We start from the raw sequence: 27,807 nt of genomic DNA, 5'->3' as shown, positions 1-27,807 counted from the left end.
ACCTCCTATCTACATCCCCAAGACCCCCACCATGCACACACGCACAAATGCACACATACGCACACACACCTCTTCATGCCACTGAAACTTCACTTGTAGCCACTCTCTTAACACTACTAAACCACAACACAGCCTGTTGATTCCTGTTGCTTTATTGCTGCTAGCAAGAGCCCTAACAGACACGCCTGTAAAAAAGATGACTGATAACAGTAAAGATAAGACAAATATGCATTATAAAGCATACAACCATCTATATCACATTTGTTGGATCTCATAATGGTGATATCTCTCTATATAATCTTATCTTCTGAATTTCTGAATCCTGTAAATAACACCAGAAGTCAAAAAGAGTTTTATTATTTTTTTCTGTTCATTTATTATATATTTCAGACCAGCAATATGCACCCATTTGAATAAAAACATCAAAGGAACTAATTGGATAAACATTAAAACAAGTCCAGTGTGTTCATTCAGTTTCAAACAGATGAAAGTTCAGTATCTACGCTTCTTGTTGAAGTTCAGCAGATGAGCGTTCAGTCTAAAATGTCTAGAAGCTACCTAACTTAAGCTACACTATCCTACACTATCAGTCAAACAATTTTTAACTCTGGACCTGTTCAGGCAGTTGAATCATTGTTAGTGCTAGCAACAAAACCAAATGATATCAAATAGCTTTTTAATTAAGGAAATGTAAATCTTACTAATGGGTTGCTGTCCAATCCTAAAGTGACTCCATGTCCAGCACGTTTTGGAGGGTAAAACCTTTCAGTGTACAGATAACTACAGATTGTTCCAAATTGCTCATTGTGTAAAATAAACATTTCTCAATTCACTTATACTTATGAATCCTTGTTTATAATAATGAAAACATTGCTAATGTGATGTTTAAAACCTTACATTTCACTGGTGGTATGTAAGAAATGATCAGAAATGATCCCAGCATCTTATCTGATCCTATGCCAGACCACCCTCTTACACAGCAAAATGCTCAAAATTGAATATAATTAATTAATTTATTTATTTCACTCACTGGTCAGGGTTTTAGTGGCTCCAGAGCCAAGGTGCAGCTCAGGATTACACTCTGGAATGCACAGGATCACACACTTAATCAAACTCATTCATACTTCATTTTCACATGTTTTAGGACAGAACCGAGAGGACCCAGATAACACTATGTGGAAAGTCCATACAGACACCAACCTGAAGCCACGATTGAAGCAGCATTGATACCCATCATGACACGTTGCTCCCTTTTATTGAAAAGATTCATATTTTATTCTATTTTATTCTTTCATATTTAAAAAAAAAAAACATTTTTCAAGTGGGGGTTTTATTTTAAACACTGTCATTTCTTACACTGGAATGTCACCATGTAGCATATATCAAGCATCTTTCTTTAGCTAGATACATATAACGAGAGTGGGGATGTAGGTGAGATTCTGTCTTCTTTCTTCTTGGATGATACTGGATTCTTTAGCCTCAGCTTGTGAGGTAGCACAGCGCTACCACTGGCCGGAGGCTGCTGCTCAGCCTCCTTGTGTATTGTTGTTCTCTGACCCACTGGATTTAACACTGGGATTTCTGGGTAAGAGGCAGACAGTGGTGGGAACACGGGAGCTAAGACCATAGGTGTGCTTGTAGAGGGAACAAAACTAGGGACATCTGGAAGGTAAGAATAGGCCCTGTTGATGGGAAACGAGTGTGTGGCAACAAAGTTTGAGCCATAACGTCCAGCTATGGTCTCAGTTGGTTGCTGGTATCCAGGCCACTGAGAAGACTCCTGAGTCATTTTATCCCTTTCCCAAAGCTCTCTGTCTGGGCAGGTGTTTGATGTTTGAGCAAAGTATGAATGCATCTGAAAGAAGCTCCGCTGATGCGATGAGTAAGGACAGCTAGAGCTGAGCAGGCCATATCGAAGGTTCAAAGCCAGGATCTCAGCTCGTAGAGCTGCGTTTTCCTCACTCAGAGCCACCAGCCGGGTCTCCAGCATGAAGTCATTTGCCCTGCGTTTCTCTCGTGAACGCTTAGCTGCCTCATTATTCTTGCGACGTTTTTCCCAGTAATTGGCATCCTTTTTCTCCTCTGGTGTAAATTCTCGCTTGCGCCGCAGGCCTAGAGCTCTATGAGATGGCTCCTCGGACTCTTTTTCAGCGTCCCTCCCGGGACATGAGAACACAGATTGCATTCTGCCCAACAACAGCAGATGGAAGAACTCCTGTACTTCAGAAGTGCTCAATATTCTGTCAGTGCATTTGTATGTGGTACTTGGTGCTCAGTCAACTTCTCTCTCTGCAAACCTAGAACAAAAACACAAAACATACTGTTTTTATGACATAAACATACGCATCTCATACAAGGATTTTGCAGTGATACAGGATTCAAATGTTATGGAGGCAGAAATTTGGATGCATTTCAAAATGACTACAGACCATCACGTTTGCCCAAGCCTTGGCTGGGCTAAAAACCCATTAGGTTGAGGTTCATAAGGTTAGGTCTAACCTGCATGTTCCCGTAATGGTCTGTCATGAGCAACAAGAAATACAATGAAAAAAAAAAAGGAAATCCCCCCTGTGGTTTGAGAAGTCATCTGAACATCTCACAGCATTGCAGCTTCTCTGTAAATACATGTTACAATGGTTTATGACTAGTTTATACTGCACACACACCTTGTGAGGAACTTCCAGTGAAAGAATTAATAATGCACCTCATTAATGCTTTGCCAAAACCAAAGCATAATCTAACACACTAATCTCTCACACTGAATCACGCAGACATACCTAAAGAAGACCAGTAGGAAATATATCGATTTATAGAAAGACACATAGCATATGAGAAATGGAAGTTAGTGTGGTGTACTTCCTTCCCATTGCATTAGCACATTCACCTAAATTTGGAACTGAGTGAAGACTATGTTTTGTGTCCCCTGAGTTCACTGTCAACCAAATAATGATGTGCAATATGTACGTTACACAGACAGACAGACACCAGCCATTAAAATTTCCTTAAACAATTTAAGTTTAAAATTTTGAAACAGTCCGACCGACATATTCTTGAGAAATATATTTTATTTCTTGCTAGGGTTTAAAAATACGCTCACAGATTCATTGTTAATGGATAATTAAAAAAACAAAACAAAGATGACTAGATTATCTTTCCAAAGTTTTGGTGAGCTTTAGCTCATTGTAGCCTCTGTTCCTGACTAACAGCAGAGGAACCTGATGTATGATGTTAAAATGAACAGAAGCTCTTGATCTGTGTTTGAAGTATTTACTGCTGCCTCCTAATTCACTGATTGGTTAATTGCATGAATGATGAGCTTTACAGGTGTTTGTGTTAAAGTGGCCACTGAGTGCATCCTCTCGTCTCTAGTCTACCTGTTCATTAATCCTCATTTGTGCTAAAAATAAATGCATTATTTTAAAAATGACCAGGTGTGATTCATGTAACTAAACTAAAATAAGTCACATAAGAAAATCACAAAGAAGTAGTAACCATGAAGACTTCATATTTATCTGAGGAGGAAGAAATGCAGAAATGAAAAAATGGATCCAAAGCATTGGTAAGACATGATTGCTAAGAAACTACATTTAGTCAATTTGTCAGCTTTCTTGCCTCCACTTGTTGATGTAGTGGAATCAGACCTAAAACATCTAAGCAAGAACTTAGTTGCTGCAATTGTAACTCAAGCTAACCAATGATTAGCAATGAAAAAATAGCCAACCTCCAGCTAAACCACCCTAGCTAGATACATATCAAGCTACCAGGAAAACGCTTGATATCTAGCTTTAGGGTAAATTTTACTGCACACAACCTTTTCTTTTGATGTTAATGACACAAAGAACAACTAGTCATTATACTGAGAACTGGGGAAGGTCTCATAAAGTGCTGATAATGTCTACATAAATGAATGGAGTGTAAATCACTGAAAAAATAAAAAGATTTAAATACTGAGATTGGGAAAACGTGGTTTCAAACAATGCCTTTACCAATTCTATGGTTTATTGTTGAAAACAACTGAGACCTCATGATGTACCATTTGATCAGATTTACATGGTACATTCCAGAAAGATCTGAATGCTGGCAGCTGGGATGTGTTGATGCTGAAGTGTGAAATGAGTTACTTTAAAAAGCATTTCCTAATGCCTGTATGATTTTCTGAGAAGGAAGAACGCTAGAATATGTGTATTTAAAAAAAAAAACACCCCCAGGTTCTTTTTTAGATAGTGAATTGAATGATTATTTTTGGAGGAAAATAAAGAAAATCATATTTTCAAAGACTGAGATAAATATAGTTTCAAGTCTTTTTTGTGGTTTTTGAGTCTTTTTTTGCTGAAACCTGGCAACCTTTCACACAAGCTTCAATCTTGTGCCCTTCAAGCGCCATGTAAACTTATTTTATTTCTTCTTGTGGATACAACAAGAAGAAATAAAATTCTTGCCAAATTCTTAAGAAAAACCCGCAAAAGCAATAAAGAAATTAATAAAACGAGTATGTGTCTGTATTTGTATTAATTTTTGTTTGCATTTTGTTTTGATACCCAATTAATATGTTTTATGGGTGGAACATAATGATATTATCTGCATCTGTATCTGTTTAGTACTCAATATATTCACATTTGTTTTCATATTCAGGAAAGTGGTCTTTACCCGAAATGAGATTTTTTGCTTTGTTTTTTATTTAATGTTAACCCTATAACACTGCCCTTGAAATACTGGACACCACTAAACAAACATAACAACAAATTGTCTTTTGCAAAATGTTTTTAAGCTTTAGTGTATTTCACCAAATTAGAAACTTTTTATTATAACCAATCTAATAACTGTTTACGGGATTTAATTAGGTTTTTAGGTTTGTTACCTTTCAGAGGGATCCGAAAAATCATCTACTCAATGATTTTCTGAGACAATTTACATGAGGAATGGTTATATAATTAAATAACCAAGCTCTAGGCACAGTTGCTCGGTCTGTGTGAGCTACATGGAGCAGCAACGTAAAATAAGAAGTTTATTTGTTTGTACAGAAATGTCATTAAAGTGGCATTTAAATCAAGGTTAACCCAAACAATGCAACACATATAACCTCACATGATGTTAATGAACTAGTTATGTGTTTTATAAAAGGTTGTGTCTGTAATATCCAGATATCTATTGGAGATAGGTAATGCAAATCAGAAATGAGTAACTACTGATAAACTTGTAAAACTTGTGAACAGACTGAAGGGTTCGTGGTATTTTCAGTTGTAGCTGAAGTAGGATTTTTATCTGGCAACCAACCTCTGAGCTTCCGCAACTCGTTCACTGAGTTACACATTAATTAAAACTTTTTTTTTTTTAAAGCGTAAGGCTTTCTGGCAAGCTTTGTTATAAAAGATAGATAGATAGATAGATAGATAGATAGATAGATAGATAGATAGATAGATAGATAGATAGATAGATAGATAGATAAAATCGATCGATCAATCAATCAATCAATCAATCAATCAGTCAATCAATCAGTCATTCAAATCCCTAGTGTGAGGATCTGTATAAGTATTTATTTAGAACACATCACAACTGTTCAATTCAATGTATTCATATTTGATTACTACCCTATAGCATTTTAAGCCATAATACAAAACACAGAGTCCACCAAAATAAAATAATACACAATGTTACAACACTGCGACACCATAATCAGTGTAATGCGAATGCCACGAACTAAATGTTGCAACTTTGCCCATATGCATCATTACTACCATTACATTTCCTAGTCAAGCTGTTGACTAACTGCCAGTTCACTTACCAGTCAGCTGCGATAGAAATAGGAAGCGTTGTGGCTCTCTGGATGTGGGTCGTTTTTGGTTTTAATGATGTAAAATTGAGTAACTTCAAACAACTTTACCACTACAAAATGCATACTATCTGATGCTGTCAGTAAAACTTACTGTAATTAACAAAAGTCTCTGTGAACAAATGTGCTAGCTTTATTTCCTTTTTAAGTGGGCCTTGAAAACCACAGTAAAATTCAACCCCCCCCCCCCCCATGTGTCACTTACACACGAAATGAGTCACTTTATTTAGCAGTACAACTGAGGAGGGGGGAGAGGTTCGTAGTTATGAAACCAAAAAAAATGGTTAGTATTCACTATTGAAATGACGTTTTTACGTTCTTGATTTACTGTTTCAGTAAACAATCAATGTACTAAAAAATCTGTTCTCATTGTTATATAACAATTCTTCCGATAAAGTCTCGCAAGACTGAGCTGCTTAACAGGATGTGAGGCCATGCCTTTTTAATCAGAGATCTTTATTAGACAGTGTTTGTTTGTTTGTTTGTTTGTTTATTTATTTATTTATTTATTTGTTTGTTTATTTATTTATTTTTACATTCATATCAGGCTCCTTGCATGTAAGACTGCACATAAGGTCATTCCACAACAAAAGATCATTCTCTCATTTTCTACGTGAGCAACGTTTAACCACACATGGAAAATATATTATATTCAATAAAAAGTAATATAACATTTATTTTCTTTAACCAGTATAATGCAGCGGTTTCAAAATCAATAATTTCTTTTAGTTTTTTTGGTAGCAGATTTTTTTTTTTTTTTGCAGAAGCATCAGCTTGGTTATTGCAACAAAGAGTCTCTAGTTGATAAATATTCACACTTTTCACACATTTCCATGATGTCATGCTTTTGCATGCCTCTGCATTTATGGTACTGCACATACAGAGATGTGAATTGTATATCTCTCTTCAGTTTTAGACACTTTAACAATATCATTACCAAATGCAACAGCAATCTCACCAGCAACAAAAACGTACCATAAATCCATCAACAAATCAGCATAATGCTCACACACTTTCTAATTGTGTTAAGGCGCTTAGAATGCCGCATGGCCTGATGGTTACAACAGTGAAAAGAAAAAAAAAACACGACATGATATTTTTTCGATATTTTTTGATATCGTCAAAGTTTTTTGTTTTTTTTTCCCAAATAAAATTGTGGTCTATTATACTCCTGCTTAAGCGAAAGGCCTAAAAATGACAAGCAGTTGCATGGAGAAGTATAGATGAAGATCTCACATGCTGAACTGCCAAAAATAAACCTATGCTGCCATTAACTCTGTACCACACAGCTTCAAAAGAGCTTGGTTTTGCTCAACTCTTTCACTTTTCTGTCCTTCATCTACAGCCATGAGGAGCTATAAGAGAGCTGAAATGACAAATCTGTTTATTATGCACTTAAATAAACATTATTATTATTATTATTATTATTATTGTTGTTATTGTTATTATCGGTCATATGTCATATTCTTTGCAATAAGGCACAAACGTTATATGTGAATAATACTCTTTATTACCGCAATATTGATTTTATTTATTGAAGTTCATTTGATTTGAATGTGGATTAAAGGATGATAATTTCCTGACAGATGCACCAGCTTCTTCTTCCTCTTCTTCTTTTTTTTTTTAACACATACCATTTCTGTTGTAGCAGCATGTTCTACTATTACGATAAAGAGGTTTGAACAGAAACTGCAGATATAGTGACAGAAAAAAAGCTAGAAAGTGTTATTTTTCCTTTTCAGTAGTGGATGTGTTGGAGATTGATTATCAGTTTGTGGACAATATTGTGAGATTACTTTTGCTGTGTAATTTTGTGTGTGTGTGTTTGTGTGTGTGTGTGTGTGTGTGAGATGGAGGTTAAGGCTTGCTTTCGATTATTAATTCTGATGCACTGCACAGGGTGAAAAATATTATCAAGTTTTAGATCTCAGTTTTTGATTTTCTGCATCTTAACTGTTATTTTTACTATCGCTGGTCGATCAATAGATATCTGTGTGAGTAGCAAAAGAAGGAGTTGAGGGTGTAATTTATCACAGCTTTAAATACCTTATAAGCAGATACAGATTTAATATGCAAAAGTATTTGAAAACAGTTAAACAAATCAGAAACATTATGTTTCATTGGCTTTCTCTAAATACAATCATTTTTTTAACACATTTCATAATGAAAAGAACAGAAGATCAAGTAAAAAAAGAAATGAAAAACGTTAGCACTAATCGTATCTGAATTTCTTGTTCTAGAGAATAGACACAAAACCACTACAAAGCCTCATTCACCCAGTAAACCAGTTATTATTATTATTATTATTTTTTAATTATAATACATAACAATCATATTATTATTTGGATGTGGGTTAATTTTTTTTTTATATAATGTGTTACTATAAGACTGCAAAATAAAAAAAAACAGACTCTTACCTTTTGCGTACAAAAGCTCACTGTGTTCAAAACGTTGATATTAAAGTGAATGTTCTTCAGCCAACGAATGACACTTTTCGCTGCCCCTGCACCCTCTTAACAAACTGTGAACTGTGTGTTGCTCCTGACAGAGAGTGTTAATCGGGTGATGTGCTTACTAGCATGTGGCTTCTTTGGCTTTATTGTTGCTATGAGCACTATGTATCTGCCTGTCTGCATCTTACGTGATATTAATGCTACCCACAAGCCCTTTCATCACTCAACTTCTCCTGTACAATCAGCTCAAATGTCTGTACCTTAGTGTGTGTGTGTGTGTGTTTGTGTGTGTGTATGAGAGAGTGTGAGTGATAGTGTGAGTGAGAGTGTGTGGCCACAAAAGGAGGGTAAAGGTGCCATGGTTCATGGTAACTTTCCTCATTAAATATAGTTTATATAATATTCCATTGAAATAAAGTTCACTAATGACAAATAAGTCTCTTTTTCTTTCTGCAGAACTTTTTAAAAGATTTTTTGCAATTTTTTTAGTCATGATTAGCTTGATAAGCGAAGTGAAATGATTTGGGCCATATTTTGTGTCAATTTCCGATCTTTTCTCATTGGATGGGTGAGCTTGTAACTGTACTGTAATATGCACCATGTTAGAAAATGCAAATATGGGCCAAATTGTATAAATGATGCATAGTTGCTTGATTTGTAAGACCAGTTTCAGACTTATACATTGTGGCCAAAAAAAAAACTAAAAAGCAAAAAAAGGACATTGCACCTCTGCATGGATAGTACGCCCTCTACAGACAAAAATGACACCATTAAGGCTGCTATATTCTTTAATTAAATGGCACAGGTAACTCAATAATGCACACTCAAGTCTCATGCACACACTTGTATGAAGTAAGTGTAGATGTAGCAAAGAAAAAGATCAGTAGTGGTGTTAGAATGACCTCAAATTGTTTTTGTATATCTAATTATTTATAAAAATTATATTAGAAAACCAAACTAACCCACAACTTACTCTGTGTCACACTGTCACTATGTCCGGCTCAGAGGTGTTGCTATGGGATACTGGGACATCAGGTGAATTGGGGCTGTTCAACTTTTTTTTTTGGCTTAACAAAACTCATGGTGCTAAAGACTTTCAGTAAAACTGCTTGATAGAAATAACATGACCTCATTCTGTGACTTCATATAAGAAGATGCGGTCAGCATTAAACAGGACGTTGACCCTAAAAAATGACATGCTCTAGCTATTTTTTTTCTTAAATACAACTTTTTTATGACTAATATGGAAATCATTTTGATGTATACATACCCAAGGTGTACTATTGTACAAAACAAGCCCAAAGTTAGTACAAATATAGTTCAAATCATGTGCACATGTTTATAATTAATGATAATCTCTGTCAAAATAGCCAAACAAGAGTTTAAAAAACAACAACAATGATACTTAGAATCCCAGACTCTTCGCCTAACTTACATAAATTGAGTTTGGAGATTTCTCCAAATCCTGTTATTGAAGTTTGAATTATGGATGCTATATAAAGTCACTAAACCTTTTTTGGCATTGTGCATGATGATCAGACATCTCCAGCCTTGGTGTCATCAGTAAATTATATTGTTCCAGAACGTAAGTTGTTCAGGTGCCATATTGCAAAAATAAAAGTCATAATTGCTCAGTTTTTTCTGATTGTGCTGTTGTGAAGGTTACCTGGTGCAGCTCTTGTTATTGTTCCAGAACGAACGCTGAGTTTTTCCTTATATCTCTGAGCATTACATGGACTGAACATGGACTGACTTTGTGGGATTGACACCCACTTCTGAAAGTCTTGAAGGCTCTTCATTTGTAAACAATCCTTTGCACTATAGAATGCTGAATTTTAAATTGTCTGGAGATGGCCTCATAACCCTTCCCAGATTGGTGAGAAGCAACCATTCCTTCTTTTGTGTCATGGCTGATGTGTAAACATTGGTTATGTAAGAAGATCTGAAAGTGCTCTTTCACACAGTATTGGTCATATTAGAATTCACTCCAAAGTGTATTTAAGTTTATTTTCATCTCAATGACAGAAAAATGCAAGAAGAATTGCTTGGGTACAGGTGGGTGTAGGTTAAACAATTTTGCTGTCACCTCCCCACTACATGCACTATATGCATGAAATGCGGTGGATGCAGCCATCAGGAGCCTAACTGTAGCAGGAAATTTTTGTGCTGGTTTGTTGTTGTTATGATTGTTATGACTCACTGACTATACTGTTTGTCCTACTTTTTAAAAAATGTGGCTAAACACCTGCGCTAGTTAAAGAAACCTTCCATGGTTTTTAATCTAATCTCTATTTGTAGAGCTACTCTTAGTGGTGGATGTGTGAATATGGACAAGATATTTATGTTGTGAGAATAATCCAACAGCAAAACTGTTTATGGAGGGCAATAACAGCATGTATATATAAAGTTCTATCTGACAATTAATTGAACATGTTCAGCCAATATTTGATCCTCAATATGTTCAAAACAGGTTTTTTTAATGTTTAGCACCATACTGATGTAAAATCAATTCTCGATTTCTTAGGCTACCCAGGATTAGAGTTGTGCCAAATCTGAGGTAAGTAATGGTCAGTGGTAGCTCAGTGGTCTATAATGGTCAGTGGTAGCAATAAGGCATTGGACTACATAACCAACAAGCTGCCACTACTGGGTCCCTGACACTCAACTGCTTAGTTGTAAAAATGAGATAAATCTAAGTTGCTCTTGATAAGAGAGTTTGTCAATTGTTGTAAATGTAAATGATGTTTGGGCCTGTTAGAATAATTGGTCTTGCATGACTTACAAGGTGTGGGCTCATTGTGTGCTTGTCCGTTATTTCCCAGCAAATGGGCGCTACCCCAGCCAGTGCCTCCTTCCTTCTAATGGTACCTTGATTGCTAAAAGCTTACAGGTTTCTGAAAAACAGGTGCTTTCAGCCAGAATAGAAAGCAGACAGTGTAACTTTTGGGGATTTCCATGATGATTTCCTATACCACTTTCTGAAGCATCCACTGAAACTGCAGATAACACTAATGAATCTGGTTGACTGGGCAGTGGAAATTTTGTCCAAGAAACAAACACAATTAAAGCCAAACACACGGCAAGGCCCTGAATAGTTCAAAACATGGTCAACTGAAGAATAAAACTGTCACTGGAGGCTTTGTCCACTGGTCCAGGTGTCTGTCTTCCCGCCCATCCCCAATGGAAGCAGGAACACTGATCAGACCTCGGTTGACTCAGCATGTAACCAGACCATCATCCATCAAAACCTGACACTGGGAAAGACAGGACTGGATCAGCTCCGCATCAGGGAGGAGACATTGAGGCATGCCTTAGACCAAGTGAGAGTGAGTGGTAAATGGTGGTAGTCCATTGTGGTTTCTGGAAGCAGTGCCTCTATGCAACAGAACTTATTTGAACTCATAAAACCAACTCATCAGAGCTCATCCAGTTGCAGAAGAACACATTTGTGTCCTCTTCTGGCTCGGGATCAGCTTCATCATCTCATGCACAGTATACTCCACCTGCACATGCATATGCCACTTCTTACTTATATGACATATTCATAATCTTATATGACATAATCAGCTATAGTAGAAATTGGCAGCGGCATCTGAAGACTGTCTTCAGATGATCTGAAGACTTGTCTACTTATTTGTGGCTGTTTGTGTTTTCAGTGACTCCTGTAACCAGCAAGAGAGAGTTTGTGAGAACATACTTGACAGAGCTTGCGAGGCACACACACATCCATGGACTTAAAAACACACCAAGGAGCATAAACTTGAACCTGATGAAAACTACAAGTCTGGGACAAACACATTCACTGTTGATGTGTTGTTCATTGAGTTTTTAAAAAACTAAATTCCACTTTTCACAAAATGCAGATCCAGTAGCCACAAAATTCTAGACACATATTTGCGTTTATTAAAAAAGCTCATTAGAAATAAATATTATTATGTTATCATGAGATTAATACCACTTAATTTCATTTATTATCCAAGTAACTTGTATCTTGGTCCAGTGTTTGGTGGTGAGTGCCATTTACTGTGTTGTGGTCTGCTGGGGGCAGCATCAGTGCTAGGGAAGCCAGCAGGATTAACAAGCTAATTCGCAAGGCTGGATCTATCATTGGACACGAACTGGAGACGTTTGAGTCAGTAAGGAAGAGGAAGTCACTGAACTGCTCTCCATCATGGACAATCTGTCTCACCCACTCTGCAACACACTACAGAGTCAGCGGAGCTCATTCGCCAAACGACTTATTCAGATTCGTTGTCACAGAGAATGTTACAGGAGATCATTCATACCATTTGAAATAACATTGTACAACAGTTCACCTGTGTGTGACAGGTAATAATGCTCTCACACTGCACTACTACAACTATTTACACTACTCACTGGGTACTTCATATTTATTATCTACTGCCATTTTTAAAAAAAAAACATGAGTGAGAAGGCAAAACAAATTCATTTTATTTTATTTACAGGACTCAAGTTCATATGTAAGGTATAACAGAATGGCACAATCATCAAACGAAAAATGGCAATAAAGAAAATGAGGAAATAATCACTGTTTAGAAGTTTGCATAGCTTTAGTTCTTAATATTGTGTATTGCCCCCTTTAGTATTAATGATGCCATGCAGTCTTTTGTAATAAGTGTACATGATGGTCCTTAATTCTCTCAGGTGGTATAGGTGCCCATTCTTCTTGGCAAAATGCCTCCAGTTTCTGTAAATCTTTTGGTTGTCTTGTACAAACTGCACGTTTGAGATCTTCCCAAATTGGCTCAATGATATTGAGGTCAGGAGACTGTGATGGTCACTCCAGAACCTTCACCTTTTTTTGCTGTAGCCATTTAAGGGTCAACTTGGCCTTGTGCTACGGATCATTGTCATGTTGGAACATCCAAGAGTGTCCCATGCATGGCTTTTGTGCTGTAGAATGAAAAGTGTCGCCCAGTATTTTCTGATAACATGCTGCATTCATCTTGTCATCAGTTTTGACTTTTTAACTTCCCTGTGCCACTGGAGCTCACACAGCCCTAAAACATAAGAGATCCACCACCATGCTTTACAGTGGGGATGGTGTACTTTTCACCGTAGGCCGTAGGCCTTGTTGACTCCTCTCCAAACATTGTGTTTACGGTTGTGACTATATTTTCAATTTTGGCTCATCACTCCAAATGACTCTGCTCCAGAAGCTGTGAGGCTTGTCTAGGTGCTGTCTGGCATACTGAAAGTGGGCCTTTCTGTGGCATGGGTGCAGTAGTGTCTTTCTCCTTGCAACTCGACCATGCAGGTCATTTGTGTTCAAGCACCTCCTTATTGTGCTCCTTGAAACAACACCACCACATTTCTCTTGAAGTTGTTTGGGGGTTTTTCTTTGCATCCCGAACAATTCTTTTGGCAGTAGTGGGTGAAATCTTCATTGGTCTATCTGACTGTGGCTCAGTATCAACAGAACCTCTTATTTTCCACCTCTTTATCAGCGTTTGAACAGTACTGACTGGCATTTTCAAGTGTTACAATATCTATATAAAATATCCTTTTCCTGCTTTATAAAGTTTAACTACCAATCTATCTATCTATCTATCTATCTATCTATCTATCTATCTATCTATCTATCTATCTATCTATCTATCTATCTATCTATCTATCTATCGATCTTTTCAAGATTCAAGAGCTTTATTGGCATATGTACTAGTACAATGACATTCTTACTTTGTTAACTCCTCTCAAGAATGACAGGGTAGAAGGGGGAACAAGCATAAATTACAAGGACAATACAAATCTATCTATCTATCTATCTATCTATCTATCTATCTATCTATCTATCTATCTATCTATCTATCTATCTATCTATCTATCTATCTATCTATCTATCTATCTATCTATCTATCTATCTATCTATCTATCCATCCATCCATCCATCCATCCATCCATCCATCCATCCATCCACCTGGGTCCAAAATCAACAGTGTTCATAAACTGGAAGAATGTGGTAGAATGTTTAACTGTATCATGTGTTACACCCTTTTCTCCATTCTTTTACTCAGGTTTTCCTTTAATTTGTCAGAGGTTGCCAAAGACCAGAACTCCATCCTAAATGCCTTGTACATCTTCACAAAACCCAGTATTTAATGCCTGATACATAGGAAGACTTACTGAATTGGATAGAATTAAGTTCAACAACTGTTATTATTAGTGATCTGATTGCTCAACATTTTTCAGCAGATGTCTGTGATGAAAAGGGGACAAACAGGTGTAGCAAATGGGGCAATGGATTATAAGAATGAGATATTGGTGTGGTAATTGTGGGGGCGTCCAGGCTACATCATCAGAATAAGGGTATCTTGCTGTGGTTTATGTGTGTGAGGGGGGTATCACACAGTGACTCATCAAACAGCTATTTAGTTTTTCTGTGATTGTTTGCACTGGTGCCAGTGACTCATAATTACACCATGAAGTTCCCTAAAACCAAATGGTTTTACAGAGATTACATTGACCTTCAGGTGTAAATTCACTTACACATACATTACACACATTCAGTAGGTCATGGGTCAAGGAAGTTGATTTTATCACCAGTACACCTACGGTTGCACATGACATTTTACGTGGAAGGGCCACCCTGCATGTGCGGTGTTGCATATGTATGGTGCAGTGAGGGTGAAAGCATGATTGCAGTAGTGTTGCACACCACTGTGTACAGTAAAACCAATCATACTTTGCTCCTTTTTCAAGAAAATAGAAACCACTTCCTGTTTTGGAGCTCCCACCACTCTTTTAGGTGACCTCATTTCATAAGACTCTCATTAGCATTCTTTTGACTTTAAATCGGAAAGCAGAATTTAATAAGGGATACATTATATTAGCATTAAGTTGTTTTTTTAATCTTTTTAATTTAATGCATTTTGTCTACTACAAAAGTGACTTAGTCAGGCATCAGATTAGGAATCAAGAAGGAATCTTAAGTAGAATTCTGAAACTGTGCCTTTCTTGTGCCTAACAGGTACAATGCAAACCTGTGTTATTATACTGTTAGCTAGCTAGCATTGACTAATATATCCAACAAATGTGGTCTCATTTTCTCAACAGCTCTCTCATTTGCCCACAGTTCTGCTGCTCCTCTGGATGTGTTGTCTTTTGTGCTTCTGTGACTAACTCTAGAGACTGTTGTGTGTGAAAGTCCCAGGAGATCAGGAGAACCAAGCCACAGTGAAAAAATAATCACAGAGATTCGATTTTTTCTGTTCTGATATGTGATGTGAACTTTACCTGAAGCTCTTGAGCTGCATCTGTGTGATATCTGTATTGTCACATGATTAGATGATTGGATTATTGCCTGAACAAGCAGGGATACCTGGGTTCCTAATAAATAAGATCTTTCCAAGAGGGAAATTGGTGTTGGATTGTTGTTAGATTATCTAACAAATTATTATCATTCCTTTCCATATGCCTCTGGTGCACCTACAGCAACTTTTTACAGGTTAAAGGAGGTAAAAGGAAAACTAGGAGTCTGGACCAGCTTACTGAAATTCCTGCAAACAACACTGCAAAAAAAGTCACAATATAATGAATCTATTGTTTTTATTATAAGGTTACAATTATAAACCAAATATAATATTGTTTATCCCATTAATACTGGACTAATTTCACTCTTATAGTCTTTTTCTTTCAGTTTTCTTTTCCGTTTTAATAATGAATTTCCAGAAACACAAAAGAATCTATAAGAAAATCATTTATAATAACTGCACAATAATAAATAGATAGATTTGGGCAACATATATTAATAGGCAAATACATAATTTCTCTTGGCACTGAAATCTCTAACCTCATGAAAGAAATTTGAGAATTTCTTTTGCTTATGTAGATGTCCAGCACTAAACCTTCCAACAAACAACAACCATATGACCTCTGGCATGAAAGAAAAGGGTCAGATAATGTCAGATTTGAACCAAAACAATGGTACTTTTTGGCCTTTTTACCATCCCCCTGGCTCCCCCACCTCATTTTTTCAACTGTCAACAAGTGATCAGCCATCAGTTGCCCTGAGCAACTGCCGGGCTGTTTGTGGAGATGTCTGGTTGCAGAGTGAGGTATGTACGCAGTGCGGTTTAGCAGGGAGTGAATATCAGTTAAACTGAAGTGGAAACATTAGCAAAAAGCAGCCAGGCCGAATGGTCACTACCAGAAGGTCTGGATCTACCTGCCACCAGCTAGCTCTCATCTCGCAAACCGCTCAGTTTCTGAAAGCCCATGTTTAAAAATAGATCGGCCTCATAGGTGTTCATACTCGCTGTTTATCTCCTTGTCACACATGTCACACATCCTCTATTCACATACATTCTATTAACTGTAGGGAGCCACTTGGAAGGGACATGGCTTGGCCATTTTTTTTCACTGGCAATCTTGCAGAGCACAAAAAACCCCCAATAATGTTTGCATCATCTGTATGTTCACTGAAACCAGGTGCAGTGTGAGCAAATAACCACTAGATGGATGTAAACTGAGGCGACAATCACAAGTGCACAGGGTGTTGTAATGTATTATTTATTTAACTCTGATACTCAGTAGAAATGTAATAAAACTAATAAAACTACCAATAGAACAATTAAAAAGGAAATTTAGACACCCCGAACACAAAAACAAAATTACAAAGGTGACAGCAAATGTAATTCTTGCATAAGGATCAGTCAACATCATCACAAGCACACAAGCCCTTTCACTGTATCGACAGGTATTTTAACCATGCCCACATTTCCATTTATTTGAATTATTTTGATACCAATGTTTATATCATATTGCATAATTTTGTCATGTCTGTAAATTTCAATATTTGCAGTTATTAATATTTTAGCTGCCTATTACTGTATATTATAGTTGAAAGTAAATAATGAATAGAAATTAAACCAAATCACCAGATCACCAGACCCCATCACAGACATCACCTGTGTTTTTTTCCAGGTGATGATCTTGGCAGGCCTCCTGCTTGTTCTGGGAGCATTTTGCCTTTGGTTTTGACTTCAGAAAGTGAACTCAAGGCTCAGTTGGATTCAGCTCAGGTGATTGACTTGGACATCATTGCAGAATATTCCACCTCTGTGCCTTAAATAATCCTTGGATTGCATTCAAAATATTCTCAGGTCATTGTTCATCTGCATTGTGAAGCAATGTGTTGGGTTTTATGGGTTGTGCAGCAGACACATCAGTACCATCAGCCATGATAAACCTGGGAACAGTCTATCTATCTATCTATCTATCTATCTATCTATCTATCTATCTATCTATCTATCTATCTATCTATCTATCTATCTATCTATCTATCTATCTATCTATCTATCTATCTATCTATCTATCTATCTACGTTTTCAATCAGTATAAAGAAACAAATTATTTTCTGGCTGTGGGTCTGACATAAAATGAGTCTGGATTTCGGTCGGAGACGTCATCATCATTTTCATCATCATGATTATTGAGTTACATTAAACTGTATTGTAAAAAGGTAAGACGTTTTCTGCTTAGTGAACTCTAAGAGCAGTGGTGCCCTGTGCAGGGCAGTGGAGCAGGGGAATAACCTAAGTGGAGCAGGGAGGTGGCTCCTGCCAGCCTGGGAATCCAGAAATTCTCCAAGGAGGAGCCTGACCTCAGGCCTGGCTATAAATCGTGTCCAGGATGCCCTTGAGCCAGTTGTTCTGGTTCTCCCTGTCTGCTTGTCTTGGACCAACCAACACTGTATGAAATCACCCCGATCGACCTTGATATCAGTCTAGATTTCTGTCAGGAAGATGTACAGGCATCAGATACATGTGCAGACTATTTGCAGAGTGTAAAAGAAACAAACAATAAGCACAAACCAAAACAGCAAAAGGTACAGAATATAAACGAGGCTATGGACAGCGAAGCAACAAGGAAGTTGCAGCAACGTGGCATATGACATGAGTGTTGTGATCATGTGATCTAACCATGACATATGTAAAGCTATCTTGCTGAAAACACTTACTTAATAAAGTGGCCTGTGGGTGTATGTGCACCATTTTCCCAGAGATCATGTGTTATCTGAATTAATAAAAAAAAAACAACTTTACATTTCACAAGGGGAGTTCGGTGGGTACACAGGGTAAAAGAGTACAGAACACTTTATTAATCCCTAAGGGATAATTTAGGTTACTAAGTCTGTGAAACAAAAGCAGGAACACAAACACAAAAGCTCAGTAACAAAATCTGCTGCTTCTCAACACACCATGTTTACACTCTGAAATCATGTCTTATGTATTGAAATGTACCATTTTGTAGGTAGTTTCTGTCATTTCTGTCATGTTAGCTTTTAACTTGATTATTTTATATATGCTTCTAGAGGTATTTTTTTATAAGAATTTATGTTTTTGATTTTATGTAATTTTGATACTGCTAAAGTTTATGCTTTAGACTGACACATGGTTATGGCTACTTCTTCAACTGCCTCAAGTTTAACACAGCCTTAACCCCAGAACACTTTCAGAACTGGACTGTGACAGATGGAGAAGAGGCCAGCTGCCACATGTAGGATGTCCTTATTTGGGGGTTTATGCAGCTGAAGCAAGCCATAGTGCACACAGTCCTGGAGAGAGAGAGAGAGAGAGAGAGAGAGAAAGAGAGAGAGAGAGAGAGAGAGAGAGAGAGAGAGAGAGAAAATGGGCATCACTTTGAATATGACCAAGTGTGAGGTCAAGTTCCTGTGGTGTATCCTGTCTGCAGATGGGATAATCCCTGACCCAGGAAAAAGACAAAGCACTGAGAGATCTGCTGTTAAAACAAAACAAGTGGTAATGAGGGATGGACGAATAAAAAAAAAATCCATAAGCCACAAACATGCTCCACAGTATGACATAATCCTCCAAAAGCACGTCACCAGTGATGTATGCATCCAACACACTGACGAGTTCAGACACATTTTGCGCAACTGGGGGAAGAGGCACTGGCTCTGAAATGGAGAAATGGACAAGATTCAGTTCAGCTTCATCATTGGTCTACACTTCCAAACAGAAACAAACCACAAATCACTCATGAGCCCACTGAGAGGACAACATGCTTACATGCTTAGAATACAAAGGTTGCCAGGTAAAAACCACATTAATGCAGACATGCTGTCACGTGCTCACAAATAATGAAGTATTGTGTGAAGGGCTGGTCAGACTGTAGATAAGTCTGGACACAATGGGAAGGCATTATTGGACTTACAGAGCAGGTTCTCAGCACCAAACAGACATGTCAAACAGACAGATGGCCAATTATTATTTGAGCAGTCAAACAGTAGATCAAAGAGCAGATCAATGCCCTCAAAACTTTAGCACAGGCGCTGACAAAGGCTAGTGGCAGACCTATTCCCACTGTACCATCCCATACAATTTAATTGTACTGAAATATTTCTATAGATAAGAAGAGACCAAAAGGTACTGTGACATCATCGTACACGTGAAGTCAACATACTGTTGCAAGTCTATCCTATAGACCAGAAAGTATATCACAAGCAGTCCTAAATAACCCAAAGAGCAATGCAAAGTCCAAACAATTAAAAACCTATAAAGAGCTATGCCACTGAGCAATGGCTACAGCCTGGACCAACCACTTATGGCACATTACCTTTGCACCACTCTGCCAAAATGTCACCAGGACACCATATGTGGATCATCAATACCAAGACGCTAGGCAAGCTTACATCAGCAGATTCAACTCTCACATCTTACCAGATGAGTGAGCCTCAACATATTCTCAGGAGGAAGTGCCTTATATAGTGTCAAAGTCAACAGCTACAGATTACAGCTTTGAGTCACAGCAAGCATGAACCTGTCATGAACCTGAAGTGCTGAGAGTGATAAAGAATGTTAAAACAGATTAAAAAACAGGTCAAGATAAGAGAAACTCAAAATAAAAACTGCTTACAGTGCAAATATGTCACATCACATAAAAAAATGTGAGTAAGAAGTGTGTGTGTGTGTGTGTTGGTGGGGAACATAAATATCAATACTGATGACCACTGATATCGATACTGTTTGTAATGTGTATTTTTTTCCTGATTAAAACTCTGACATGTAAGCCATTGTAAGTAATAATAATAATTTATACTTTCAGAAAAATTTTAATATTCGTAAAATATATTTAAAAAAATCTTTGCAAGTGACACATACTTTTGCGCCACCTAGTGGTGATTTTTAAAAAAAAGATTTACATGTAAGACCAACAAAAACATGTGACATATCAAAACATCCAACTTAATGATGAGAACCGTGAGTACTTTAATGACATCACGTGCACGTTCACCCCGAAATCACAAAACTACCATAACCTAGACATGTGTCAAAACAGTTGGCTGACAGTTACGTGTAGTTCAGTGACGTCACATACACGTGACGTCATTAGAATTCACATAATACAATAAAACCACCACTATTTCCAGCCACACTTCTTATCACACACACACACACACACATATATATATATATATATATATATATATATATATATATATATAATTCTTTTTAGAATTATTTTTTACTCTAGTTATCTGGTGGTTACCATGTTTTCTTTTCCTTTAAAGATAAAACTTTCACTGGGGGACTCCAGGGGATGAGGTAATTAATATGCCAATGTACTGCGTCTGCACTCTGGGGACATGGTGCGGGTGTTTATATGTTTTTTGTGACCTTGTGTACAGCATGGATTGTTTCCAAGCTCCTCCTCTTTTTTGCCAGTGATGTTTCAAGCACATCCCTTTATCACCTGTAGGAACAATTTTCCAAATTAGTTTGAGAGAGATGGGGAAGATAGAGGAAGAACAAATTGAATGGCAGAAATGTAAGTATATCGCTTTGGGCAAAGTCATTAACTTTTCCAGAAAATCTGTATCAGTTTAAGTGTTTAAACGATCTGGGTGAGACACTGGAGACAGCAATGAGGAAAAATTCTCCTCCTGAGACAAAGAAGCTGTGAACAATTGCCAGGTAAGGTGTTTGTCACAAATCTCCCCAGTGATCATCATCTAGCAAGTCATTTTTCTAATTAGACATGTGAATCCAGTTCACTGTCAGTGGCTTTATTTGCACTGATTTGCTGTTTGTATTGATGATTCTGTGTATAGCATAGGATTCTAATCATTTTTGGCAAAAGATGCCAAATGGACATTATGGATTTCATGTGACCCCAAGCCTTGACCAAGCCTACATTATTAAAATATCATAGGATATAGGACTACTTGTAACATTTGAACATTTTATTATGACTAAAATATGTGAATTTTATTGTCTGTGTGTTGTTGTTGTTGTTGTTGTTGTTGTTGTCTCTGTGCACTGGAGCGTGTGACACTAAAACAAATTCCTTGTATGCACAAACATATTTGGCTCTTTCTGATTCTGATTCTGAAATGTCTTGTGCTTACGTCTTGACATGGGGTACATTTTGCTATTACAACCAGTGTCCAACAATATTTGAGGAATAAAATCTGAAGGATATGTCGGTAGGAAAATAATCCATTGCAGGGTAGAATAAAATCCTGAAATCCTCTTTAGATGGAACGTTGGATCCAAAACATTTCCATCTTCCAGTTTCCAAATGGAATGATAAAATGTATTAACATGAGCTTGATCGTAATTTCAGGGGATTGCTCCTCAAATCTTAAGCTCTGACTTTGCTTTTAAAAGTAATTACTAATTTAGAAAATCCAGAAAAGTAGAAAACAGCAAAACCTCGTGAGAGACACAGAATTCGTTTGTTTAGCAGAGGAATATTTGTATTGCTGAATTTCTTTGCTAGTGCAGTGGTACATTCTTCATTTATATGTGGCTAAAAGTGGATCATACATACAAATACACAATGTTCCAGATCCATTTTGAGCAATATTTCTAAAATAAATTAGCTCAATAAATAAATAAAACAAAAAGGACAAGTGAAGGGAGTGAAACATGGTGTCATGACTCCCTTGGTGTAAAGTCTGTAGCATGGCCTCTTAAATATGGATGGATGTCTTGTGCTGGATTGACCTAACTTTTTGGTAAATCTTTTTAATGGTACAGAAGTCATCTCTCTTCCTGTTTCAGGTTTGACTTGGCAGGTGCAAGCCAAACGCCGTTATTCTCATGAGCCCCTAAAACACAAGATTTTCTTGGGGCATCACAGGAAACATTATGCAGTAAGTAGAAAATAAAAATCATTTCTAATGAAAATTGTTTAAATAGTCAAATGATGGAAACTGATGTTTTGGAAATGTTTCTCTAATGGATTGTCTTGACCAGGACAATTTAGCACGCAGCTATAAGTACACTGCCTTGACCTTCCTGCCCCGTAACCTGTATGAACAGTTCCAGCGTGCAGCAAACTTTTTCTTCCTGCTCGTTGTAATCATGCAGGTCTGTGCTTTTTTCATTTATTTTTTGCTCAGATTAAAAAACAAAAAACAAAACAAAAACATTGAAGCTTAAAAACCAAAAACCTTGAAAACCAAATAATAACATTGGAATCATATGAAATTTGCCCCTGAATTATAAGAATGCTCAAGAGACTATACTGTTTGGCTTTGTCATGGGGTTTACCTCTGGTATGATCAGCGTTTTGTTATTCTTCTCTTTGAAAACCTGTAAACTTTCTAACTCTAAGCACTTTATATTCTGCCAGTATTTGAGCTATGCTTAATCAGTTTGCATCACTTTGCAAATGACTGGTTCAGTGTGTTTTTTTGTCTGCCCTACAGTGTATTCCTGCTATTGCTACTCTTTCTTGGTACATCATCATGCTGCCTCTGATTACAGTACTGACAATTCGAGGGGCAAAGGACCTGCTCACAGACCTGGTGGGGATGGTGGTTTTCTGTAGTCACAAAAGGAAAAAACATTTTATCTGATCAGTTTCATAGTAGCCTTGACTTTATCCATGAGAGGTTGTTTGTTTAAGTCTCAAATTAGTGTCTCTTGAACACCACATTTACCACAGCAATATCTTCCGAATGCTCTTGAAATTTTTGCTCTTCTGCCTCAGTTTCAGAAAATGTAAGCTTTTTGTATATTTCTAACACTTGAGTGGAATAAAATTGCTCTATCTCTTTGTTTTCTTCCAGGGCCGGCGTCGCAGTGATGCCAAGATTAACAAAAGGCACTGTGACATCCTTACAACACAGGGGTTAGTATTAGTAAATCTGTTTAGATTTGTGTAGATTTGTGTAGAAGTGTAGATTTGTTTACACTATACTAAAATATTTTAATACAATATTTTATGTGACTACAATATTTTTCCTTTTTTTTTTACCTGTAGCTTCACAGCAGCACAGTGGAAGGATGTATGTGTTGGAGATATATTGAGAATTTATAGGGACCAAGTGATACCGGTATGTGTGTGTGTGTGTGTGTGTGTGTGTATAGGAGGGAGAAGTAATTGTTCTTTTTTGTGCTCCACAGGCAGATCTGCTCCTCCTATGCAGCACTGAACCCCACAGCTTATGCTATATTGAGACAGCTGATATAGATGGGTAGGAATACAGCTATATATATATATATATATATATATATATATATGCAAACAGTTATTCTGTTTTTCCATTTCTCCTTTAGCCATAAAAACATGTATATGATTCTTTGAACACCTGGATATCTTCTTGTGCATATGATAAAATGACATAGTATTTGGTATGAAATACCCTGTGAACTTTCCCTGACAGCATCTCAGAGGCTTTTTGGGGTTCTCAGCAAAAATAAACATGTCTGAATATGTCCATAAAAACCTAAATAATGAAACAATGATCATGTGACCTATTCAGACACTGGAAAATTAATCATGGCTAATTAAATTAGCTTTGTGTTTCTGGTGTTCAGGACTGCCAGGTCTTAGCAACATGTACACCCTGACCACTATATTAAAAAAAAGATAAATGTACTCAGGCATTGTAAAAGGGAATCACATTTTTCTCCTCTTTCTGCCTTTCTATTGGAAATAGGTTCACTGTGGTGCACATAGATTTTGGTCCATGTACCATTTGGTCATCAAAATTTTCATCTCCAAAAGAGATCTTAAAAAATTAACAAGTTATCTGCATCATCTTTTAATAACTACAAACAAAACAATGGATGGAAAACATAATTTTTCAATTTCTTCTTTGTTGCAGAAAAAAGAAAAAATTGTAAAAAAAAAAACAAAAAACAAAAAACAAAAAAAAAAAACAGAAATATGTCTTTATTTTTCAATGCATTCAGTGCTCAGAGGCCATTCTGCATTTGACAGTGGCCTTGGAACTTGACTCTAATATAATTTTAGATAAGGCAAACAAATGTCTGTCACCTTTGTTAATCAGTGTACATGGTGCAAGAATCATTTTCACCAAGGAATATTAGAAGATTTTTTTTTCCTGAATGATACTTGAGTGCTTTCTCCGACTCACATTTGGAGCTTGAGATTGTTAACACTATCACTGAGATATGTTACAGTTTCTCTCTAGGAGCTAGAAAAGGTGCCTTGCTGGGGCCCCTGGGACCTCACTGAGTTTGTCATCATCTGGAGTAAAGAAAGACTGGACATATAAGTCATCAAGCAATGTGTGAAAGCATTTCCAAGAATTCCAAGCTTTCAAGGAATTAAGAGATATGTGCCACTCCTGTAGGACAGATGAAATTCATGCCTATGCCAATAGGACATCAAAGCATCCTCAACAACTTCACTCTGAACTGAAGTCTTTGTGAGACTGCAACAGTTTCAGAACTTAGGTCTCCTTCCTACTGTTTTGGAAACTGAGAAAGCTGTCAACCTACTGTCGACTGGAAAAGCTCCTGGAGCTGATACAATCCCAAAAAATTCCAGTGCTAACCAGGACCAGTGTGTGTTAACTCCAGCAGCAATAAGTGGATTAGTGTAGAAGCTGTAGTTAACAATCCAAGTATCTTTAGCAGGAGCCTGAACTGTACATACTGACCAGCCTGAATTCACAGTTTCAAGCTCAATAATGTAGGTCATGTGTTGGGACAGCAAAGTGCTTAGCATTCTCAATTAATCTGGCTTCTAGCTTCTCGCAATTGCCCAGGTAGAGCAGTATCCTCTGGCAACAGATATGCCTGCATCTAGTGAACATCTTCACCATGTGTGGCTGGGAGTTGTATGTCAGTGGTATCTAGGTATCTAGGTGTTAAACACTGTGCCTGCAGATTAGAAGAAAACTTTTTAAGCAACAGCCAGGTATGGTGTCAATATCTGACTCCTGTCTCCTGATTTATTTGCAGAGAAACCAACTTGAAATTTCGCCAGGCTCTTACTATCACCCACAATGAATTGACAAGTGGTCCAGTAGAAGAGCATCTTCAGTTTTTTGATGGTTAGATCATCAGACATTATGAAGCTAATGAATTATAATAACTACATATACATTTTTCTTTTCCCCTCCTCTCTCTGTACACTCTATGTGCATTGGGTATAGCAGTGAGTTTCTGTGTTGTTGGTCACTGGCTTATCCATTGTCTCATGTAGATCTGTTTTTGGAATTTGGATTAAGTCTGTCCTGAGTTTCTGCTGGTCCTGATGAATTGCAATGTTAGGGTTTGTTAGTGCATTGTCAGTACATATTAATGCAGAGTTTGGGTGCTGAAGATGAGGTTCAGCCCAGTGAGGAGCCACTGTGTTTGCTGTAAAGATATTCCTTAATGTGACAGTATTTTGTAACACAAACAGTTCTATACATTGGGTGTAAGAACATCTTGAGCTTTGAATTTACAGGCATGAGACCGCAACATATGTAAAAAAAAAAAGCTCTGTAGACACTCTTTCTGTACTTAAAGAAAGTTTATAGAGATGGATTTACAGTATTTAAGTATGGATTTTTCATTTAATTGTGAAGAATGATGCCCTGATGCTTCATTGAAACATCCATTTGAATTAGTTTAGTTTTAAGTAATTATATATCTACAGATTTCCTGTGTATCTGGAGAGCTGTGTTTACATGAGATCTGGCTCTTTTACTGGAATAGAAGAGTTCTGGTCATTATGTGGCTTACTGTCAGACCCAGGTCCTGGTTGTAGCCGGCTGGTGGTAACTCAAGAGTTTAAGGCTCTGAGTTGTTGATCTGCAGATCGGGGTTCAAGCCCTGCACTGCCAAGCTGGCACTGTTGGGCCCTTGAGCAAGGCCCTCAAAACTCAATGCTCCATGGGTGCTGCATCATGGCTGACCTGGCGCTCTGATGATATTCAATATGCATTTGTTCTGATATGACCCTGAGCACTGAGGGACAGCAGGATCAGCTCGTCTGCATAAAGCAGGAAAATGACTTCTGACTTGTGTAGCGTGAGAACAGGAGCTTCACAAAGATGGAGGTCAATTTATGATTCTACATAGGATGAAACTGAATTTGGTCCTTTTTGTTGGCAAGTATTATACAACACTTGTTTGTGTACATGAATTTGATTACTCTGTCACATGTTTTAACCCATACACTACTTTTAGTTTGAAATTAAATAAAAAAAGAATCCACTTTTTTATATGATATGTAAGACATTTTTCTCTCTTTTTCAGGGGTTGTTTGGTGCGAGGAGCCAAACAGTCGCCTGTACTCTTTCAGAGGGGAGTTACACTGGCAGGGACAGTGTTATACACTGGACAGTGATTACATACTGCTCCGGGAAACTGTACTGCGCAACACTGACACTGCATATGGCCTTGCAATTTACACAGGTGTACTGATTCACATAATAGATTAATAATACAATGCAGTTCAGATACTTGTATGTATTATTAATTAGATATGTGTAGAGGATTCTTAACAGTCATGCAAGTATGGACCTGGAATATTCTAACATATATTAAAGAAAATATTAGGATTAAAAAAATCTTTTAAATTATTTCCCAGGATCTGACAGTAAGATTCTCAGGAACAGTGGGAGTCTGAAAATCAAGAAGACACAAGTGGAGAAGTTTCTGAACAAAGTAGTAGGGACGGTAAGAGTGGACATTTCTTCTGGCTGAATAGGCACAAATTCCCACTATCATGTTTCAAAATCTAGTGGAAAGCCTTTCCAGAATTGTGAAAGTACGGCGTCCACAAACTTTTGGTGATATACAATATTTAACCCCAAATTGGAAGCCATCAAACTATCCTCATGGCAACTGGTGAGAAAAGCTTATACTGGGTTTTAATAGAAGATAAAGCTTTATACCATATAAGGATTATGGATGATGTTTTCTAATGTGAGCAGATAAAGATAGAATAGAATGGGCCCTAAGAGGAAACCGAGAAAGCGAAAGATGCAAAGATGACCAGAATTTAGTGAGAATGTCTTATGGTAAAGAAAGGACATAAACTGTTTGGGACACAACGTAAACCTACAAGTATTTGTGCATAATTTACAACAACAAAAACCAAGCTCTGAAATGTTTGTTTTTGGATAGTAAAACACATGTTGAGACCTTAGAATTATAGTTTAATGTGGCAATTCTGGGATCTTAGAGGTTAAAGAGGTTTACAAAGTTTTAAATTTGTAATTTTTACTTGTATTACATTACAATGTATATGTAGTGGTGTGAAATTTATTTACATCTATAAGGTCTC

The 27,807-nt window shown here is 37.1% G+C and overlaps 1 protein-coding gene and 1 long non-coding RNA gene across 3 annotated transcripts; one reads left to right on the top strand and one right to left on the bottom strand.

The window, feature by feature from the left end:
- Nucleotides 1-373: 373 nt before the first annotated feature.
- On the bottom strand, nucleotides 374-8,486 carry LOC131360240 (nuclear factor interleukin-3-regulated protein-like). 2 transcript variants are annotated; one of them, XM_058400478.1, is made up of 2 exons: nucleotides 8,248-8,486; nucleotides 374-2,297 (listed from the first exon to the last, which is right to left on the bottom strand). In XM_058400478.1, exon 2 carries the CDS (start codon nucleotides 2,183-2,185, stop codon nucleotides 1,397-1,399), a length of 789 nt encoding a protein of 262 aa, XP_058256461.1. In that variant the 5' UTR covers nucleotides 2,186-2,297; nucleotides 8,248-8,486; the 3' UTR covers nucleotides 374-1,396. The 2 variants fall into 2 exon arrangements, with proteins under 2 accessions (XP_058256461.1, XP_058256462.1); XM_058400479.1 differs by lacking the exon at nucleotides 8,248-8,486 and adding an exon at nucleotides 5,783-5,949.
- Nucleotides 8,487-23,117: 14,631 nt separating this feature from the next.
- On the top strand, nucleotides 23,118-27,683 carry LOC131360211 (uncharacterized). Its single transcript, XR_009205857.1, has 6 exons — nucleotides 23,118-23,406; nucleotides 23,539-23,611; nucleotides 23,682-23,752; nucleotides 25,491-25,582; nucleotides 26,775-26,933; nucleotides 27,109-27,683. It is a non-coding gene; the product is annotated as an uncharacterized LOC131360211 (long non-coding RNA).
- The last annotated feature ends 124 nt before the right edge of the window (nucleotides 27,684-27,807 follow it).

Source organism: Hemibagrus wyckioides, linkage group LG10 (assembly GCF_019097595.1).
Source record: "Hemibagrus wyckioides isolate EC202008001 linkage group LG10, SWU_Hwy_1.0, whole genome shotgun sequence".
NCBI lineage: Eukaryota > Metazoa > Chordata > Actinopteri > Siluriformes > Bagridae > Hemibagrus > Hemibagrus wyckioides.
The sequence above is the reverse complement of the archived record's forward strand: the minus strand, read 5'-3'. Positions and strand labels throughout refer to the sequence as shown.

Excerpts from the sequence above, each read along its gene's own strand:
- LOC131360240 (XM_058400478.1), bottom strand. The coding sequence starts at position 2,185 with ATGCAATCTGTGTTCTCATGTCCCGGGAGGGACGCTGAAAAAGAGTCC.